Consider the following 15,419-nt stretch of genomic DNA (forward strand, 5'->3'; position numbering starts at 1 on the left):
GGTTTGCAAGCAAGTGAGATCTGTCATGCTGAACATAGGCTTGAATAATGAAATTCCCTAAGGGCAAAAAGGAATCGAGAAACGTACAGTGTTTAGATTTTATATCGGGTTTTATCAATCAGCTACGTTTTGTGTCTTCAATTTCCAAATGTTTGATAAAACCAATAAAGCAAATTGAAAAAATATTTACTCCCCCAATAATATTTCGAACATAATTCGTATTTCGTGTTGTTATCCTGTTTGATAATTTGTCGGTTGAGTCACTTTTGTGTGATGTTATTATGACGAAGTCTGTGGGTGGTTATGGTTTCATTCAGCGCATTAATGCAGCCTATGCCCAGCACACTGGAAGAAACTAAACCGTAAATCATTGTGTCAGTTGTCATAACAAAATGAGCCAAACTCGAAATAAAATATTGAATAACGGTAAATGTCTCTGCTCTTATTTTCAGGACAGAAAATTGGAAACTAAATCTCTAACTCAAGGGAAATATTTTGCTTCAATCGCAGTTATATAAGATAAATTATCTTAACTTTATCTGAGAATGCTGTATTTTTTTTTTCGTTTGTTTCTATAGAACGCAGATAAATAATCAGTAACACCGGCGTAGCGAACTGTAGCGTATTGCGTCTAAGTATCTCTATCTATTACTTCCACCACATTATAATTATCTGAGTCACTTTCATGGAATAAGCCTGGAAATTTATTTGAAAATCGTTATACTAAGCAACTTCACGACACTTTAACTTTAAAGAGTGATTACTTTCTGGTCCGCATTGAACTGGCGAAAGAGAATATTGACAGTCCTTTAACATTTACATGAGTTAGTATCAATGCATTGTTCAGCAGGAGTCCCTAGAGATCTACTTTGCATTTTCATATAATTTATCTTCAGCGATCCATGGCGTGGTAAATATGGCGGTGATGTTTGCTGTCTCAATGTCTCATAGTGGCTAAGTATAGTGATCAATCGGGGCCTAATGGGATCGATCGAATTAGCAAGAAGATGTTTTATCGCTGACCTACACTGAGATATTGAAAAGGATGTCAGTTGTGCAATGGACATGTTTATTTGCAGCTTGTTTAGGAGGTAAGTCCTGCAGCAAAATATATCTCGGTTGTACAGAGAACCCAGGTACATTCTACACATTCCTCATTACAGATTCTCGTCGATAAATTAATTTGGTTTCAGTGTCGTTGACACAGGCCAGAAAAACGATTTCGCAACAAGAACAAGCAAACAAACAAATTAAACGTTTGAATCTCACGGTGATGTTTTCGTCATCTGCATTAATTCTGGACTCTTCATCAAGAGTTCATTTGAGTTTATTCAGACAATTGACCTGAAAAGATAGTTTAAGAGCATGATCTTCTACTGAGCAGTGCGACATATTTCGCTATTTGTCAACAAAGTTGCATGTTCCTCTGATCCATCAATATCGTGACCCTGACGGGTTTAGAATTTGTAACGAGACAAACAATTTTAATTTGCTCTAAAAACGGGATCAAAATAGGCACCTGGACACCTGCTTGAGAAGCATAAACTTAACGTTTCAACTCGGGCTGCTTTGATAACGTAATTGCTGGGATGTTATTTCATGTTCAGCGCATAAATTGTCTCCGACGGTAAGAACTTCGTAATTTGCTTGATTGATTCTCACCACCGTAATGCTGGTAGCTCACTGCTGTACTTGGCATAATTTACTGCGATAACAAAACAATTTTTCGAGAATATTTAAAGCATATTTCTGATTATTAAACTGTATATTTTATGTCGGATGGTTATTTCAGCTGGGTAACAATCTGTTGTTTATTGCTTTTTATCACGGAAAGTCGTAAGAATCCAAGAAAAAAGAAATTTAATAGAAATAGTGTAAAGAACTGCTCTTGGTCTAGTACGTATAGGAATCGGAGTCAGATGATGTCCATATTGTATATCTTAGATATTTTACTTACATTTGAGATCGAACCAATCATGGTACCCAATGGTACGGGAGGACATCTTCGAATATTGAGGTGTCTCGCGTTTCCTTTTTTTTCCTCGACCATACCAAGCACTTACAATCAGCTTTTTAAGAGTCTTCTCTTAATACTCTTTCCATCATAATACAGTAAAGGGACCGACATTTAAACATTTATTTAACGACGTTGCTTCAAATAATACCAAAATGTATATTAAAGTTATGGAGTTTGAAGCCGAGAAAGTTTTGTTGGTTTTCGTTTTCGTGATCTCATCAAGAACGAGACTTTTTCTTAAGGTCGTGCCATTGTTATTTTCTGGCAATTGTTTAATTTTTAGCGGTTTGATAAAAATCCTAGATTTTTCTGAAACGTTAGTAATGCGTGCGTTAGTAATGGGTCCAAAGTCTTATTGATATACACTGGACCAACTTTCAATTTATCAATAAAGGAGGCGCTTGAACCGAAGAAAAAGTGGCCTTACAAATTCACGATTACAAGAGTATGCTAAAATATTCAAACAAATGTTAACTGCACGCTAAAGTTAACAAATACATTGTATTGTCATCGACGGCGCTATTGTTCTCTGTTTGCATGCATCACAGACAAATGCGATAAACAGTGATTAGCACAATTTAGTATAGCGCAAATTTTTCGTCGGTTTAAAAAGTTATTTTGGCCATGTGCAAAATTACCTTTAAATTAAAGGAAACCCGAAAATAGTAGTTTACTAAGATAGAAAAACACCAAAGAGATAATAATAAGACCTTTCAAAACTGCTAGTGGTGGACAAATAAAATGAAACAGCAACTAACATTGTCAAATAGTGTTCATGTTTTTTTTTTATTTTGTTTTGTTTTGGTCAGTAATATAATGCTTATACTGCACATATATAGCAAGTGCAGCGTTAGTAGAGCTTTCTTTTGTTCGAAACTTTAAAACAAAACAAACAACTGGACATTTTCCAAACTGTATTGTTTCGCTATGTAAACCAAACGATGTAAGTAGTCTTAACTATCATATTGTACTGTAAGTGTTAAGCTGTAATATTGCTATTTTCCTCTTTTTATTTTGTTTAGTTTTTCCTGTGTATATTGTTTGTAAATTAATAAAATATTAATAATAATAATAATAATAATAATGCAATACAATAATAATTCTGGGAAACAGTGCAACCTACAGATTATTCACTAATCTGCTAGCAGATTAGTGAATAATCCATAGGTTGCGCACGCAATTCTAAGACCAATGTCAAGTTCACAGACTCGAATTAAGAACATGGCTTGTCGAAAATAGACTGTGTTTGGTGCGATAATGCGTTTGTCGTTATTTTCTTTAAAGCAATGTATAATAAAACAATTATTACATTCAGTTTTTATGATGTCCGAAATAATCAAGGTCTCGGTTAGTGTTATCAGCCGAAGCCGAAGGCTCAGGCTGATAACACTTACCTCGACCTTGATTACTCCGGATATCACATAAAACTCATCCAATAACTGTTTATAAACCATAAAGGAACAAGGATGGTCAAGGATGGAGAAGATTGACACGGATTACAAACGGCGGATTACGCTAAACATATTCAAGGCGCGCAAACGTGACGTTGCTCCTTTAATCGTTAAATTTGAAAGGATGAATCGACGTAAATGAAACTTTGGGGTAAAATTATCTGCATTATCAAGCATGAGAGGACAACGTTTCAAAAACCGTTTTAGAGAGTTTTGAGAAGTGCTCAACATTGAAAATTACCCGAAAATTATAGTGGAAGTGAGTGTAAGAAAAAGTCACGTTCTCGAGATCGTGAGAAAGAACAAAACTTTTATGACTTCAAAACATATGTTCAAGACACTTTTACTTTTTGGCATTCTTTGAAGTAATTTGAAGCAATTTCATACCGGTTACGAATATTTCGTTTCTGTGAATTCAGGCAATTCACCCAAAAGATTTTTTTGCAAAGAAAGGTTAGAACTTAGCTATCACGGAAATGATCACAAATGAAATTGAGTGATAATGAATTTTCCCTATGCACCATAGTTAAAAAGAAATGCTTTTAATTTATTGATTAGCCCTTTGGTGTTAAAGGGGCTCAGTCACGGTTTGCGCATATTGACAAGTTTAGCCTCAACTTTTCAAATTCTTCGTTTGTAATCCGTGTTAATCTTCTCCATCCTTAGCCATCCTTGTTCCTTTATGGTTTATCATTATCTCTTTGATGTTTTTTATCTTATTAAACTGTTATTTTCAGGTTTCCTGCCATTTAAAGGTAATTTTGTATGTGGCCAAAATAACTCAAAATACAGTGACTGAGCTCCTTCAATCTCTTATTATCAATAGCGCTGTCAGGCTGTGTGGCCGATCCAATGGTTGGCGGCTGTAACATGACACATTTCATATCAGGCGGACAGAAATGCCAGAGGAAGATGATGGCCGATCTCAAACACAAACGTAACACTAACTGCAGGTGGCTAACTCTTTAATTCCTTGTATCATTCTATAAATTCTCCTCAGCTCAATGTTCCCACCTACTTCGCACAGTACAAGCTGGAAGCCTGACCAGACCATCAGTACGAGAACAATTTCTTCTTCTCATCATTTCTTTCTAAGATTGATCTGAATTGTTGAATTATAACAATAGCTTGGCGAAAAATCGATTCTGATCATTGATTCATCAAATTGCTAAGGATTTTTTTTTTAAGAAATGGACAACAACTTTAAGTTTAAAACAAGACATGTTTCGATCGTTCAACGATCATCTTCAGTTGTGAATTCGTTTACAGGAGTTCACAACTGAAGATGATCGTTGAACGATCGACACATGTCTTATTTTAGACTTAAAGTTTCTGTCCATTTCTTAAAAATAGTTACTTGCCTGCTATTATCCAGACCATTTTTCTTTTTCTTTTTTACTATTTTTGGTGCACCTTTTGTTCACGTATAATGATCAGATCCAACCGTCACCTTTTTCCCCCTTACCTTAAACAGGATTTCGAAAAGCATTTTGAGTAGATACTGCTAGTGTCAAGCAACTTTCAATAAAAGAATTATTATAATTTAATATGTCGACTCGTTTTTTAGAACACATTAAACTACAATAAAAGCCACTTCATTCGTTCGTTCATTCATTCATTCATTCATTCATTCATTCATTCGTTCGTTCGTTCGTTCGTTCGTTCGTTCGTTCGTTCGTTCGTTCATTCGTTCATTCATTCATTCGTCCTTGCATTTATCTGGCCAACTATTTATTACCTTATTACTTTTATAATCAAAACTATAACAAAATTCTCGAACGTGACTGGCTATCAGCAGCCCGATTTGAGCATTAATTGGACAGTGTACGCGCCATGCTTGTAATTGGACAGTACGCGTCATTTTGCGCGCGCTGTTGCGGTACACTTTGTTGAGTAAACTGCTGTGTTTTTCAGCATTCATAACGACGTTTAATCGTTCAGTGATCAATCGATGGTTTGTTCGTTTCTCGAATTTTGTCATAGTTTTGATTAATTGGTAACAGGACATCGTGTTGTTCAATTGAGTCTGTAATCATACTCGTGATTAACAAATCGGACTCCCGCTTCGCGGTCGTCCGATTTTGTTAATCACTCGTATGATTACAGACCGAACTGGACTCCACTCAGTCCTATTACCATTATATATACATGTACTTATGACTAATATAAAAAAAAAAAACACTGATGCAAAACTAAAATTAAAATGATAACTAATATGATAAATAATACACAGTACTTAACTAATAAACAAACGAAAGACGAGGAGGCCTCCAGAAACTAGTAGGCTTATAAATTTATCAACCATAAGGAATTGAATTAATTTTAACAATCATTAAGGAAGAAAAGATCAATAAACTTTTAATCCAATATTTACTATTTATGAATCTGTTCAATCATTTTGTTCCACAGTATTGAATACCAGCATCAAACTTCATGCTTAACCGAGCATTTGACATCTTGCTTGACTGGTCTCCTGTCTGGCTTTGTCCCTGCTGTCAGGTCGTTAATAGAGATGTTATTTTACCACTGTGGTGATCTCAAGGTGGACCCCGCTGTGATAAACCAGTTCTTGCTCAACACGATTCAATGTAAGGGAGAAGTTTTTACAAAAACTGTGGAATGCTGGAATGATTTTCGCCTCCGATTCGACCAGGACAAGACAGATCCTCTACTTTGCAGGTAAAACATAGAATCATCTAAAGATTACGGACACAAATGCCAAAGTTCAGTTCGTATTATGGGAAATGCGGTGGCCTACACTAGTTATAATGGTCGGTGCCTTGGAATTAGCATCCCATTTAGGGAGGATTAGGATTACTCCCAACCCGCTACATGTTATCGAGCGTGGAACAATCGTAAGCACTTTTTCCTAAGCATACTTACTTACCTACCAGCTAGTTAACAAACCAACCCAACAGACCTCCAACCAATCAACCAATTAACTAACCAAACAAAAACAACAACAACAACAACAAAACAAACAACCTGCCTGATTGCGTTCCTACCTACCTATCCACTTACCTACCTACCTACCTACCTACCTACCTACCTACCTACCTACCTACCTACCTACCTACCTACCTATCACCCTTCTACCCACTCACTTACCTAGCTATCTTCCTGGTTTCCTACCTGTTTCCCTATGACTACACAACCCCACAACATTGTATCATATTGAAGTTTCAATTGGTCATGCATCACTTGAAAATATTTTCAGATTAATTCTGTTAAGAAGGTGTTTCCTTCTGTTCCATTTACATCTCCACAGGGACTATGCTGTTGCAAAGGAATGCGTGACAGAGGAGGCCAAGACTGGTTGTGCAATAGGACAGTACATCAACAGGGATTTGTTTAACCCCTTCTGTACCTACAATACAGATCCACCGCTGAACAGCTCGAGTAATGCTAAATTTATTTAATATCTTTAATGCTTTAGACTTATTAGAGCTGTACTAAGCCTTTCATTTAAAATGCACCTATCAGCTTTGGGGCAACACAAGAACAAATTAGGCGAAAAAAGCAAACAAACAAACAAGTAAGAAAACAACAACAGTAATGATAATGGTAACAGTAACTGGTAACAATAGCGTCAATAACTTCAAACTACTGTCCAAGATAATTGACGTGAATGTCGTTTGCCAGATTTTTGCGGCCTGTATTTTGACACTTATTATGTCTATTCTAGGGCTACAAATTGCTGAATACCTTTTAAATGTAATTTCTTTTTTGTGGACCTCTTTTGACAGAACCGACTGTTTTGATTGGGCGTTGCAGCACTCAAACCTTTGCTTCATCAGCATATAAATGTCAACGGGAAATGATAACAACGTTAGCAGAGGAAAACAGTGCAACCTGCCGGTAATTTTAATATTAAGTTTATTGGATCCGAACTTTGCTTTCAGCAATTGTACTCTGAGTTCATTTTGCAGCCTTCGAAGGCAAGCGGCTTTGAGACAATAGAGACCTTAAGCAAACACTGGAGGCGGCGAGGTGGACGCCAACCGGAAGTAAAATTTCCCGCTCTCGACCTAATTAGCATAATCACGTAGAGTGTTGCCCGCGTCTTCCAACAGTGGCGGCTGCGAGAAAGGTAGGTTTGGCCGCCTCGAGAGACGGTCGCTTTATTTTCCCATTTGTATCACCTAAAATACACAGAAACTCTTTTATAAAGTTAAAAAATGTTTTTTGACACCTCTCTTTGTATTTTTTTTTTTGCAAATATTTGATATTTCGTTTGCTTTACAGCGAAAATCTCACTTCACATTGGAGGTGTGAGTGAAGAAGAAAGATGGCAAGCGAAGGAGAGAAAAGGAAAAGAAATGGGTGAGTTTCCTGGATTCACATTGTTCGGAGTGATGTTCACGTCTTGTAGACTTTCAAACTTTAGATTGCAAGTACTTGCTGGTACAAAATGCTATTTTGTTCTTCCAATTTGTCTCCAGAACTTTGGAATATTTCCGAAAGGTGAATCGATAGACAGGACCTGTTTTTAATAAGCTTTTGTTTTCTCTCTTCTAGCTCGATCATGGAATGGACAGAAGCACACGATTTGATCCTAGCGAAAGAAGTCAGAGCTTCAGAACCATGGATCTTCAAACCAAGGACTGTAGATCGAGGAAAAGTATGGAATGCCATCACGGATCGTCTGAATGACGAAACCTCCGTGAAGTTTCAGGTGAAGCAGAAAAACGTAAAGGAACATTTCAAACTACTACTGGACAAATTCAAGGCGAAACTGAGTGGAGTTGACATCGAAGATAGCGAGATGAATATTCTGATGGAAGAAATATCAGGAAAATGGGAGGAGGCAGAGGCCAGTGACCTTGGCTGCACTAGTAAAGACAAGGCTGATTCAGTCTTCGTAAGGAAAGTAAAGATTTTTCGACGTGTGTAGATCCCTCAGCAACAGAAATTGATCCTCGTCTATGATGTCCTCAAAGCATGCAACAGCTAGAAGGTCTCGGACTTCTCGAAAAGTTGCCATTATGCTCGTAAAATCCACGAACAAAGTCAAATTGGACCACTGAAAACGAAAGCAAAACAGCCGTTGCTCGCCGCCGCTTCTACGAAAGCTTAATATTCTAATTTCGCGCCAAGAGGAGGCGGTCTCAACCCAACTCCCGCGCGGCCATCGCCGCCTCCACCTAACCGCCTGAAGTGTTTGCTTAAGGTCTCTACTATGTTACCTGTCAAATCTCGCTTGTCTTACCCCTTGTCTGCATTTGGCAAATTATGCGTGCTGATATTTGAACTTGGACAATATATAGAATTCAATAATCCTACTCACATTTATTTTTGGAAGATAACGGTGCTTATCAGATGATTATACTTATTTCTGATTACTTTTATAATCTCTTTATAATCCAGACAGGAGTATAGTAAACTGGAATTTTGCTTGTCATCAACCATGGAGACCTGTCTTACGGGTACATCACTTTCTCCATTTAAAGATGAAGTCCGTCGATTGGTGCAAACAGTGTTGTATCACTGCGGAACTCTTACCGCTGATAGAATCTCGGTAAACTCACTCCTAGTTGGCGCCCTCAATTGTAACGAAACTATGTTTCAAACCGCTGTCCGGTGCTGGGACGACTTTCGACTCCGACTGATCCTTAATAGGCTCGACAAGCAACTTTGCGTGTAAGTATATCAGAAAATAACCGGAATAAATCATTCTTTATGGTTTAAAGGTTTGTTTTAGAACTCCTTGAACGTTGCTGTGAGGGGATCATGAAACTGATGGGTCTTGTACCTGTATTCCCTAACGAATAGAACATACCTCACGGTGATGTATTCTGGGTGCAAAACGAAATTGAACTGGTCCTGGTATTTGGCTTAGCCATTCGCTGAACACAAAGGAACATCCTTTACTGATCAGATGAAGTTTTTTTTTTTTTTTTTTTTTAACTCAAGGCCACATGATACATATATATCCTTTTTATGTATACCAAACAGAATATCAATGAACATATTTTAACGTTAACTTACTAAGAATTTCGAATTACGTGTTTCTCAGAGATTATGCTCGATCCAAACTGTGTGTCTCAATGGCAGTCCACAGTGGCTGTGCCATAGGAGATCTCATGGAGGATGACCTTTATAACCCATTTTGTATAGATGGTATAGATCCGCTCAGCCTACCATTTACCGCAGGTGAGTTCTTTTGTATTCACAAAAAGTTGCGGTTGTTAACCATCAAGGGAGTAGCTTCCACGAACGTTAATTTCGCGAACTTCTGAAGACTGAAATGTTTCCGTTACGTTTACCACTTTGTAGTTGCACCAAACACAAGAGGAACTTTTCGAGTTCTTTTGTTTTTCACTTGATCTTTCTTGTGACTTTTTTGTACCTCTACACATTTCGCGCTCGATGGGCTTTTGTGGGTCTTTCGAGTATGTTTTTAAGGGAATTTTATCCTACGGGTTTGTTATATGTGTATACTGAAACAATTATTCCCCTTAGCGTCGATGGCTACCATATCACATCTTGATCTTGGCTGGCAAGATGTTGATGCCTAACGCTTTTCTTCCAATAACACCGTCCCACTCCTGTGGAATTAATCAGTCTTCTTTTTAAGGTTACAGTAGCTCTCAGAGCCACGAAGATAATTAAGTTTGGTATTGGGTTGCAACCAATTCTTATTTCTAGATTCCATTTCAGACAGTAAATGCATTTCCAAATTATTTATTGTACTACGTAATACTATAAAGTGGAAAAAAAAAAATCCCTTGATGGTGACCCGATTTTTGCTTTCGTCCCAGTTATAGTCCCTAGCTTAATTATAATAATTATCAGACGTTCTTATCTATTTTCCTTCTAAGCGAGAACAATTTTAAAATTTACATGTAACTGGCCACAGGTATTTTATCAGCTTAACAGTAACAATGGCATAGCCAGGACGAAAACTCAGTTTCTGGTTCCTTATCTCCCCATTTTCCGACAGAGGGAAGACTTACATGTACCAACTCTCCTTCATTGTTGTTCACTTACAGCTCTCACCTCGAGACGGTTTACGTTTGTGTGCGATAATGATTTATTTTACAAGAGGGCGATCGTCTGCGAAAATATTTTCCTTGAAGCCATTTATTCAACTCAAGTGGCAACTAGTTGTAGGTAAGCTTTGAAGACATCAATTGATATTAAACTGATAACTACAATCTCATTTGTGATGCATCAGAAGCATTGTATGGGGCCCACTGCATTTTCCTTTCTATTTTTGTTGGCATGCATATTGCTAAGATACATTTTTTTGCGTGGATATCGCCTTGGTAAGAATCAACGCTAATGTGTAGCAGTGCCAATCTAACTTTAGTGATTGATATTAATTAATATTTCCCTAATGGTGTCAGTTTGTGAACTTGAAAGGGCATACACAATGAAGTATGGCAAAGAATTTGGACCCGATGTATTGAATGCCTTTTGTGTGGTGCGAGGTTTTTATTTACAAAAGAATGCATAAACTCAATATATCACTAGCTTTTTCCACCCATAAGCTTTGCAACTTTTGAAAGTCAATAATATCTATTTGAATATTTCACTTATGGAACTAAGAATGTTGCAAATTTTGAAGTTTCACAGGTTCTTTTTATTCTTGAAGTCAATTCGTATCTAGCACAATAGGTTTTCAACTTAAAGCCGTATACTAACGACACAAAATGTTGATGTTCTGGTTCAGTTTTGCTCTTGGCACCTTTCAGTAGTATTTTCCTTTGGTCTGGCCTATAAATGGTAAGATCTCACAATGTACATGAAGCAAAGAAAAAAAATGTACCGAAGTCAGTATTGAACCAAAACATATTTGATTAAGAATATGGATCAAGGCATTTTATCCAAATTCACATTTTATGCCGGGCTAATGTTATTATGTCTGTGGGTAGGTAGCTTAATAGTTCATATCTTTGTTTTATTCTAGAGACCAATCTCAGACATTCCTAAGCTGTTTGAAGACACAGTTTGCATCCTGCATAGGACCATCTTCTAATCCCATACTGTTGGAGGCACTGGCTCTCGTGGTTCTGCAAAGTGTACAAGGAACACAACTTCTTTGCGAGTCTCCTATTAAGCAAATCATTTGGGATGATCTTCCTCCTCTGCTACAAACAGTTGCATCTTGTAATAATAACTACGCGGTTGAAACCGCTGAATGCGGGAGAACTTTTCGTTCCAAATTTATTTCAGTTCCTTCACCACTGTGTGAAGATTTCGAAAACGCCAAAACATGCGTGGATGAGGCGAGGCAAAAGTTCTGTTCGTTCAACAATGACTCTCGCAAAACTCTCAAGGGAAATTTCAATCCATTTTGTGACAACAGAACGAGGCCCCTGTTTACAGACGTTGGAAGTTGTCACAGAACTAAGTACCAGATAAACTTTCTCATGTTTTTTGTCCTTTTGTTAGGATTTTTAACGTAAAAGATTGCTTGCGATAATGGCGAACTTGGGAAAGGTCCCCGGTCACACTGTAAGGCACAGATGTAAGGCTGGGAGGGCCGAAGTTTTCAGAAAGGAAAGCTTCTTTCCAACCTTTCTGGCCCTTTCTTAAGTACAAAATTAGGATCCATGGTCTCTTCTCCCATTACCCATCACCCACCTACAGCATCTGGATCAAACTACATCTGGATCAGTCATCTCAAGTATCATTGGTTTATCCGTGCATTGATAAACGTGAACTTGCGTGCAAGAGTGTTCTGCATTGTAAATAAGTATTTTACTTATGTATTGTAAAGCGATATTGTAAATGATTAAACAAAAGCACTTAAGTGAACGAGAAAAAAAAAAGAGTATAATAATTAGCTAGTATAAATCTACTAGCGTTCTGTCACGAATGCTGTTCTCTTATTGGCTACGCTACTCGCTATCTATTCTTTTTTAGTATAAATCTACTAGCGTTCTATCACGAATGCCGTTCTCTGATTGGCTAAGCCATTTACTTTCTGCGATAGATAGCGAGTAGCGTAGCAGTGTGCCCTTGTTAGCGAAATGACGGCCGCTTCTTTACGTTTCCGAAGTATCTGTGAAGAGGATTTAGATAAAGTTTTGAACGTCTAGTAGATTTATATTAAAACAATTAGATTATTTGCTCTCGATTTCTATGCGTGATAGACTCGGACTGCGCCCTCGTCAACTATCACGCGATAGAAATCTCGAGCTCATAATCTAATTGCTCAGTAGATAGTGAGAAGTCTAACAGTGTGCGCTTGCTAACAAAATGGCAGACGCTTCTTTACGTTTCGAAGTGTCTGGGAAGAAGATTTAGATGGAAATTTTGAACGACTAGTAGATTTAAACTTAAACAATTAAATTATTTTCTCTCCAACTTTTATGAACTAACAGGCGTTTGAAATCTCGAACTGTCAATAATAGATCATACGTGTAATACCAAGAAAACAAATATTAGCGTGAAATGCTCGTTTTAGATATGTGTAAAATGTTTTAGGTTGTTGAGGATCCCTGGAAATAGAATGTGGTTGTATTACCAGCAATCAAGTGATCGAGGTCACTGACCATCAAGGCGTGTTTCTACATATTACCGTTAAGCTTTTGGTCAGCAAACCCGTAAGTGAAATCATCCTTTAAAAGGAGAGTAAAAACGAAGCTGTGAACTTACCAGACTTCATTATTTATAGAACGCCGGAATAATTGATTTGCTCTAAAAGATAGCGCTACATCATAAAAATTTGGAAACTCCTGTACTTGAACTATGAGTTTTGCGTGAAAAAAAATGCCGATTAAGCGCTCTGGGCTAAAGGGTATATCTGAGAACTTAGCAATTTTCTTGACAAATAAGCGAAGAGGTTTGTAGAGGGCAACATTTCATAGCTAGCTTTATTACGGCAAAGTTAGATGGATGTATAATAAAGTCGGGTAACTCCGTTATCTTTACACCTTTCTTGAATAAAGTATTTATTCATAAAAGTACGCAAAGATCAAAAGGAAAACACAATATTTCACAATTATTCAGGTTCACAATGGAAATTATTTCCTCCTGTTGACAGTATATTCATGTATCATGTCCGACGACTTGGTTCCTTAAAAAGTGTCTTGAAAATATATCTCTGTTCACCATGGATACGTTTTGGAGTTGAGGAAAAGGGTAATCGCTATTTTGGGCATCTCGGTGAAGAAAGATTTATTGCGCGAGTAAAACTTTTGAATTAGCGACACTTTTAGAAAAGGATTACATAATTTGAACGACAAATTTATTTCCTTGCTTCATTAAATCAGTCGCTGACGGACCTCGCGAGGTTTGTACATGTATCATCAAATTTCAGGACAATCATGACAAAGCGATCCCGCATTTAACAGAATCTTGTGCGAGTCAAAAATGCTATCAAGACGCAGCTCAATAAGCTTGGACACCACAAACACTAACCAATAGTGACAGCTGCAAAACAGTCTTCAATACTTATGCTGCGTTTTAAGCATTGCTAGAAGGTATTCTTATTTTTAATATCGCATTAAACTATTATAATTTATTACATTATCGAATTATGAAAAAAATTTATCTCAGCCAGTTATTTTACTATTTTTTTTTTGGCCGCCGGACTTTTGATGTCTTTTACGTGCATTCAAATAATCAATAAAGAGCATGGCAACTTTAACGATTGAACTCAAAACATTACTTGTTCAGCGTCTTACGAGGTCGGCGGGGTTTAACAGTTTTTATTGCCATTCAAGAACGCAATTGTTCTGGAAGTTACTCATAATTACTCTTCATTGTATGGAAAAAGAAATGTTTTGGGTTTAACTTCAATCCTACCGAGTTTCCATTCATTCTCCGCAATAACCATATGCACAGACGCGTTCTTTGTGAAGGCTTAGGCCTTAACGAACAACGGCTAGTAAAGGCCAGGTGACTTTTCCTTCTCTATCTAAATGCTTACTAACTGGATCGGAACATTTAATTTTATTTTTCCAGACGAAAATTACTTATTTTCAATAGTACATTTAAATATGACTTTTGAAATTCTTGGTTCCGTGTCAGTTTGTTTCAGAGGGACACATCAAAATTTCAAAATAACCACAAAACACGATTAAAGTGGTTTACATTCATTGAGCTTCACAGCTGGAAATATTCTCTTCCTTTAGTAATTAAGAGTACATGACGTCTGTCAACATTTTTTTTGCGGGAAAAAGAGGTGTTTTGCTGTTTCTAAATGCTGAACATACACGGCAGCTGTAAAGACGGGCTACCATGCTTGTGCAACGTTCCAATCGTTATTCAGAGGTGTTCTATATTTCTGGCATTTTTTATTTTTGGTCTTAAATCTCCATAGTACCATCTTGTTGTTAATAATGAGTAATATAATTTCACATTTCTAATGAATTTTTTTAAATTTTATTTTTATTTTTATTTTCATTTTCATTTTTTTTTTTTTTTATTGGCAGGTGGCAGCCTTATTTCTTCTTTTCGGAATGGGATTTTTTCGTTGGGCCTCTTCTTCTTCTGCTTCTTGCGGTAGGTAGAAGTTACCACCATTTTGAACCACGATCAAACATTCCCCGTAACTAGACGAAAACCAGTGTAAAATTACTTCACTTCAAATTGTTCAAAACTTACGTAGCGTTTAAATTGTTTGGCGTCTGGAGGAATTGAAGTCAGTAAATAACCGAAACAGGTCTAATATACGTATTAAACAGAAACCTTTCGCTTAACTTAAGACAGTGCAGTTTATAGAAGCGGACCTCAACTTTGAAAGTTAGTTCATTATAATAATTTAACTTTTTAAGTTAAGAAGACAAGTTATTATGATTCTCTTGCCCAAGATGGGAGTGGAATAATTATTTTATCAAAAACTCCCCCCAAAATAGAGAAAATTAAAATATAAAAGAAACTACGCGTACGCTAACCACCAGTTTTTAATAATGGTGATTTTTTTTTTATTTTTAATTTTGTTTGTTTTGTTCTTCGACTCCATATGCATATATGTACGAGCGATAGCCTACTCGTGT

The 15,419-nt window shown here is 36.9% G+C and overlaps 1 protein-coding gene across 1 annotated transcript; it reads left to right on the plus strand.

The window, feature by feature from the left end:
* Positions 1-925: 925 nt before the first annotated feature.
* Positions 926-12,224, plus strand: LOC145485282 (uncharacterized). Its single transcript, XM_081463969.1, has 9 exons — positions 926-1,091; positions 4,295-4,421; positions 5,878-6,147; positions 6,737-6,867; positions 7,215-7,326; positions 8,836-9,108; positions 9,485-9,621; positions 10,461-10,581; positions 11,381-12,224. The coding sequence occupies exons 1-9, from the start codon at positions 1,046-1,048 to the stop codon at positions 11,877-11,879; spliced, it is 1,716 nt and encodes a 571-aa protein (XP_081320095.1). The 5' UTR covers positions 926-1,045; the 3' UTR covers positions 11,880-12,224.
* Positions 12,225-15,419: the final 3,195 nt, after the last annotated feature.

This window comes from Orbicella franksi, chromosome 4 (genome assembly GCF_964199315.1).
Source record: "Orbicella franksi chromosome 4, jaOrbFran1.1, whole genome shotgun sequence".
NCBI classification, from domain to species: domain Eukaryota; kingdom Metazoa; phylum Cnidaria; class Anthozoa; order Scleractinia; family Merulinidae; genus Orbicella; species Orbicella franksi.

Coding starts and splice junctions, on each gene's coding strand:
- LOC145485282 (XM_081463969.1), top strand. CDS start 1,046: ATGTCAGTTGTGCAATGGACATGTTTATTTGCAGCTTGTTTAGGAG. Junction 4,422..5,877: donor AAACGTAACACTAACTGCAG/GTGGCTAACTCT, acceptor TTTGTTCCACAG/TATTGAATACCAGCATCAAA. Junction 6,868..7,214: donor TCCACCGCTGAACAGCTCGA/GTAATGCTAAAT, acceptor CTCTTTTGACAG/AACCGACTGTTTTGATTGGG.